The 6,656-nt window shown below is 34.1% G+C and overlaps 1 protein-coding gene across 2 annotated transcripts in view; it reads left to right on the plus strand.

Annotated features, from left to right (window-relative positions):
* Window positions 1-6,014, plus strand: part of TNPO1 (transportin 1) — a 78,611-nt gene extending 72,597 nt beyond the window's left edge. For both annotated transcript variants that reach the window (XM_065744197.1, XM_065744198.1), the window contains 3 exons: window positions 472-546; window positions 2,809-2,951; window positions 4,405-6,014. In XM_065744197.1, the coding sequence (XP_065600269.1) occupies window positions 472-546; window positions 2,809-2,916 (183 nt within the window). In that variant the 3' untranslated portion in view covers window positions 2,917-2,951; window positions 4,405-6,014. The remainder of the gene's footprint in view (window positions 1-471; window positions 547-2,808; window positions 2,952-4,404) is intronic.
* Window positions 6,015-6,656: the final 642 nt, after the last annotated feature.

Genomic DNA, 6,656 nt, shown 5'->3' on the forward strand with positions numbered 1-6,656 from the left:
ATATACAGCTTTGGTTTTGAACATCTTCTGTATCCCTAAAGTATATCCTGATCCTGCTTGAAGAAGTACAGCTGCTTATTTCCAACTGGAAATTTATGAGACACAGTTCTGAGTGTGGTCTTATTTGTTGCCTGTTGTTAAAATGGTTTGTTTTGGAATTTAAGTGATTGAACTGAAAGAATTCAAGTTAACTAGTTGTGTTGTGAGAAAGGTGTTGTGGTTTTTCTTGCCCTTTTTTCTTGTGTTTATAACTTTATTTAATTAAAAACCTCATCAAAGATAATTCTACTCTTTATATTTCTATACACCTAAGCATAATTTAACATTATTGCCTGCATTAACTGGAAATAAATCATTTTTTTTTTTTTAAATTAGAATCAAAAACCTTGTATGGTTAATAGAATGAGTTGAGCATTGTTTCCAGACCTATAAATTTGTGTTTCTAACCTATATGATTATTTAATCTTATAGGACTTTATTTTTTTTTGTGACGCTGTTGCATCGTGGATTAGCCCGAAAGACGATCTCCGAGACATGTTCTGTAAGGTAATATTTCTCATATGACAGTGTATCCTGATTATGGTTCAGGGTCCTCTGTTTCTTTCTTGCTATGTATGTCAGTCAGTACTTCCTGTTTTTGTGATCATGGAAGCTTCTTGGCAAAGTCATAAACTTTCAGACAAAACATCAAAACAATCTGAAGGGTTTTTTGTTTTTGTTTTTTTTTACCTAAACTTAAATGTGTTTGAGTCACTACAGACTTCTTCATAATGACAGTGAAAAGCTCGCTTAGGATTTTAGTTGAAAAAATAGTCATCCTCAGAAAGCTTTTCATAGTGCCAATCTACAGCATTTTAACTTCATTTTGAAAAACAAGATTTTTTAAACCACATTTAAGTCATCTTTACTCTAGAAAGTGATATCTGTATAGTTCAGAATACTTTCTTCTGCCATGAAGAAGCCCACTTCGTTCTACAGAAATGTCTGGGAGAATGTAAATGAAAAGTATTACAGTGCTATCTTGATCTGTTTGTCTTCCTTCTTGGATAAGCAGATCTTCAGGGAACCAGTGTACACTGAATATAGGATATATATCCCAGAGAACTTGTCCATTGAGCTTAAAAGAACTGACTGCTTTGTGTAAAATGAGCAACAAACAAACAAAAAAAACCACCTTGAAATTATCTGTTCCATGTCTTACATTAGGAAACATAATTAAGTTAAACCCCCAATGTCAGTTTCTTCAACAGGTGCTTTTACCTGTTCAGTAAACATCTTCATTGTATCAGGAATGTAGAAGTTTCTGAAATCAGCTCTTAAAGCTGAAATAGAGTGTATTTCCAAAAATGTATTAGGGTCATGAGCCAGTATTAAGTGATGGCATATGAATTTTTTAGATTACTTCCTCATTAGACTAGATCCTTTTTCCAACAGAATAACAGATTGTGCCATTTAGGAACAATGGAAAAAACATCTTTTGTAGTCTGAAGTCTTTTTGTATTATTTTTTTTTTGTTCATTGGCATTAGAGCTGATAGAGGAAGTAACCCTTCCAAGAGTGTGGGTAAGACAGCTGTCAGTGTTGAGATCTCTCACATACCCCTAAAAATTTTACCAGCCCATAAGCTGTTGACATCTGAAGACACTAGCTGAAGTTCATCTGCTAAAACAATGCAGGAAGAGGATTTATTTTATTATTGTTGTTAATTTCTTAAAATGCTCCTTTTATCATGCCTAAACGTTTTTAGATTTCTTCTGTAGTGTTGGTAGCTGGCTAATTGGATTGGGTAAGGAGAAGAAAGGTTACCTGTTTTTCAAAGAGCTCCTTAATGGAGAAATATAGTTAAATTGATTGTGATGTCTTTACAGTTACATCTGGTTTAAGGACAGCTCTGTTTGAAAATGTTGTATTGAGATTGAATTCGATATTATGAGCTTCAAATTTGACAGTGTCTTTTTTGTGAGCTTGTTGTCATGCCAGACCATTCCACAATTGGGTATACTCAAGTTTAAGAAAAGTAAATTAAAAAACTGTTGAGTCTCTGCAGTTTTTTTTTTATGAGGAACAGCTTTTCCTCCTGCTTCTGTTCTTATTTTTACCTTTTAACCTACTGTTTTCAGAGCATAATTACTAAGTCCTTTTTCATATAATCATTTAATTTTCATAGTTTTCAGTCAAGTTACTATATTGAAAGGTCCAGACTGAAACCAGTAGGTATGGTGTGGTTTTTTTGGTTTGTTTGTTTGTTGTTGATCTCTTATGCTGGCTTTTTCACTGCTGCGGGTTTCTGTTGTTTCAAAGTATAAAATACATTTAACAACTTCTGTTTTAGTCACAACTGTCTACAGATTCCGTGGGAAAACACAGCTTTTACAGAATTGTTCTTAATTTGTGCTAGAAATTAAGAGGCATGCTGGCTATGGTTCTGTCGCAGTTTTTCTTCCAGAACCTATAGCACATTTACAGATGGAATATAAATGCAGTAGTCATGTCACAGACAATGTGTAGTTTGACAAAATACTTAGCATTGTGAAATGGCCCAACTCTAAGCTGTAAGTCATGTTACTCAGTAAATAAATATTAATATTCATTTGATAGGTAGCTATATTCTGTATGTTACTTAACTGATTCTTTTTTTTTCTAAGGGAGATATTAAATGTTAAATAAAGGAAACCTAGTAAATAGGACAGTTCAACTAAACAACTGAGCAGTCTAGAGGACTGAAGGCTGTTGCATACGTTGCTTGTGAATGCTGATCTTGTATCTTCTGTTCAGTAATCATTTTTACTTCCCTCTCATTGCTTTTAGATTCTTCATGGGTTTAAAAATCAAGTTGGGGATGAGAATTGGAGGCGTTTCTCAGACCAGTTTCCTCTTCCCTTAAAAGAGCGCCTTGCAGCTTATTATGGAGTTTAACCTCGTGCGTTGTAGCTGCAGTCCCATAATTAGAGGTAAACACATGAATCTTCATTGCAGAATATTTATATAACATACTTTCTTCCTATTTCTGCTTTTTAAAAATATTACTTGACTAGATTAAAATTTTGAGATGTTCTGTATCGGGGGTCTTTCCTTCTGAGAACAAACAAAGGGGTGATTCCCTGAGTATACAATATGCTTGGTTGTGTATTAAGATAAGGTTATAAGAGTAGGTGTAACAGTGCCTGGTTAAGTTTAATAAACCAAGCAATGAGTGTGATCCTCAAGGCAGTATACTAGACACAGGCTCCATGTGTGTCTCATGTATTAGGGGATAACAGATGTAATATAAGGTGAATGTTTCTCTAGAACAAGAAAATGACCTTAAGGCACTTTTTCCATGTGAAATCCAACACATTCCTAAGTACATGCTAGATGGTTTTGGCACTTCGTCAAGAATATTACAATAATCTGCAGCTCTGCTGTTTGCAGAGCATGATGTTTTGGGACGGTTGATGAGTTTATTATTGCAATTCCACTTCATGCACCAATTCAGAGTGGTTACAGTTCTCTCAGAGAATACTTAATCAAAGAACAGCGACTGTAGATCCTAGAATGACTATAGAGTACCACCTTGTCGTGTATACTTTCTGTGCAGACTGTATAAACAAAGTACCTGTGTATGAAGCAGTATGATGCTGTGAACAATTTATTATACTATCCAGAAAAGAAGGCAAGTTCATTCATTGAGTCATTGTATAAATTTGGTAATTGCTGTAGGATATTTGTAGAGAAATTATAGAAGTGTATCATCATAATTCAGTTGTATTGTTGAATGAACATCTATTTAAAAATCAGCCTAATGATTTTCAGAGTCAGTGGCATAATAAATTCTCTTTGAATTGCTTTTTTCATCTGAACAATTGATTAAAAATAAGCAAACTTCAAACACATTGAGGGCATTTTAGTTTTGATGTAAGGTTGATTTATTTTTATTATTCCTTCTAATAAAGAATAATGAAAAAGTTAAAAAAAAAAATCTCTATTGCTCTTCATTTCTATTGAGGAGGCTGTATGGCTATCGTGTTTAATCTACCTAAATTTAAATTGTTATGTTAGTAAAAGATAAGTTTAATGCTTCTTGAACACCATGGCTGCCTCAGTTTTGTACTGAAAGGGCAAAAAAAGCGTATACAACTGCTTTTGTCTTAAATCTAAGCATATCTGCAATATTGGAAGTGTCACTGTAGTTTTTAAAGTGTGAATAGTTGTCAAGAATAATATTCTTCCTGTTAAAAACTAACTCTGCTTAAACGTACTCATAAAGGGAAAATCTAGGTGCAAATTTACTTTTAAGCTTAGGTTGGCACCTACTCATTTAAGAAACAAAAAAGAAAAAAGACAGAAAAGCTCTTTTTTATGCACAGGTCTGCCATTCAAGTTTAAAAGTAAGGTTTGACTACACCTTTATCTTTTTCTTTACAGGTCCTTCAGTCTGGGAGACTATGAGGGAGCCTCTGCACCCAGGGAAAATGTTACCCTTTACTGGGGGGAAGGGTAAACCAGTAGGGAATACAGTACAATCCCAACCCTACTGGGAGGGGCGGGAGGGAGGTGTTGCCGTCACTGTATTAAGTCGATGTTGGGAAATGTTTTAACATCTGGAGCCTTTGTGGGTGGAAATCTGTCTCCTATTACAACTCTGCACTGGATGTGAAGAAGAAAAAAAAGAATCTATTCACAAAACAGCACATTCTGGAATATTGTGGGGATTTGTACCAAAATAAGAACCATATAATTGAACCATAGGGATACGTAAAGAGGAAAACTATTTTGCGCACAATAAAGGAAACCTAAGAATGGGGGTCATAAACAGTAAAAGGCTTTTTTTTTTCCTTTTTTTTTTCCTCTTTTTTTTTTTTATTAAGGATTTTCTACATTATTTCATCCTGCTTGATGGGATTCCTAGGTATTTGCATGTTAATGAAGAACTACACAAATGAAGTTAGTACAGTTAAAATGCAGCTTGTGTCTGTATTAGGAACAGGCACTTGCAGTATATGATATAGAAATACCATCATAAATTAATAAGCGTTAACTTGTGCAAAACGAAGCAACCTGCAAGCTGCCAAATGAGTCACTCCTTTCATTTTTGGGGTAAAGGGAGGGACACTTCAAAGGAGAGATTGACATCTTAATTTTTACATTAAAAACGATTTAAGATAGTGGATATGATTTGATTCTTGTACTTCATTAGATTTAATTTCTAGAGTAAGGCATTATTCTTAACGTGCAGTTTTAAGGTTCAGGCATGCGTTCTGGCTCATAGTGATCAGAAGTAATTTAAATTAGTGGGAAAGTAGCATGCTTGCATCACATAGAGTGAAATTGGTATACATTTACCTATGTTGCGCCAGTTTTGTGTTGCAGTTTACCAATTCAGTATAGCCCTGCATTTAAAGTTCCTTTTCTAAGATTCTGTGGATTTTAATTTTATTAAGAATATAGATATAAAGTACTGTAGTTAACAATTAGGCCTTGAAATACCTTTTAGGATCTGTTAAGAATAAGATTGATATTGTATTGTGTGTAACCTGCACAATGTGGAAAGCTGATATAGCTGTGCAAAATACTTGCCTCTGTGCTGTCAGTGTGATGTGCTTTCTGCATGGTTATATACTAGTGATTTTATCAGAATCTCTGAAAATGAGTTACATGGTAAGACCTGTTAAAGGCTGCATAAATGTTAGTTGGCACGTAAAGACAGTTGTAGAAGTTGATGACATGATTGCTATATTTGTGTTTATTCCCACTCAACATATTATCTTCTATGCTTTCTTTTTGTTCAAAGCATGATCTTAATGAGATGTTTAAGTTAATGGATGTAATAATGCAGGGTATCTACACTGTATCGGCGCATGTTGGTGGCCCTTTGTGATGTAGTTAAAATGCACAAGGGTGCAAGTTTAAAGCTACAGAGTGAAAGTTGGTTTGGATCCTCTTCATTTCATTTGTTTAGCTTTTCTGTTGGTTTTTTTTTTTTCCTCTACTTACATGTATTCCTGTGAATAAATCCTTGTTAAGTTAACCCTTTACTTTTCCTTCCATGTGTATTTTCTTATGTACTGTGAATGTGAAATTCTAACTGGTACACTTGATCTTGTGTCCATCTGAAAGTGGCAAGTCTTTATTAACTTAGATTGCCTAAAGAGTATCCCATGATGATAAAGGAAAATGGAGAGATTTTTAACTCTGCTGGTCAGAGGTGAAGCCACACCTTTCCATTTTTCAAGTGCTGCATAATTAATCCACAAAACAAAATTAAGCCATAACAGCCTTTTTATAGATTTAGTTTCTCACCTTTGCGTTGCAGAATGGATACTGGATAACAGTTTTTTTTTCTTTTGTTTTGATTTTTTTCTTTTGTTTCTTTTTTAAAAATTGCTCTTCTTTGCATGGTTCTATTCTCTGAGTGCTGAATGATTTAGCTATTGCACTGAAGCTTGCGCTGTGTGAGTGTGAACTTAAAAATTATGTTTAAAGAGGATTTTTTTTTAAATGCATGAAAGCATGAATATTTTACATGCACCTCCACCCCCCACATTTTTCTTTTTATGCTTGAAGAATAGTTTGGACATGTACTGTATGAAGTACATTCAACAATGCTAGTACATGGTATTTTTTGCAAAATTGCATGTGATAAATTGCTTTCAAATTATATTGCTTTGGCAGCAAAT

The sequence above is a fragment of the Cyrtonyx montezumae genome, unplaced genomic scaffold (assembly GCF_038088225.1).
Source record: "Cyrtonyx montezumae isolate F1298 unplaced genomic scaffold, pur_monq_1.0 scaffold_30, whole genome shotgun sequence".
In the NCBI taxonomy this organism is placed as follows: domain Eukaryota; kingdom Metazoa; phylum Chordata; class Aves; order Galliformes; family Odontophoridae; genus Cyrtonyx; species Cyrtonyx montezumae.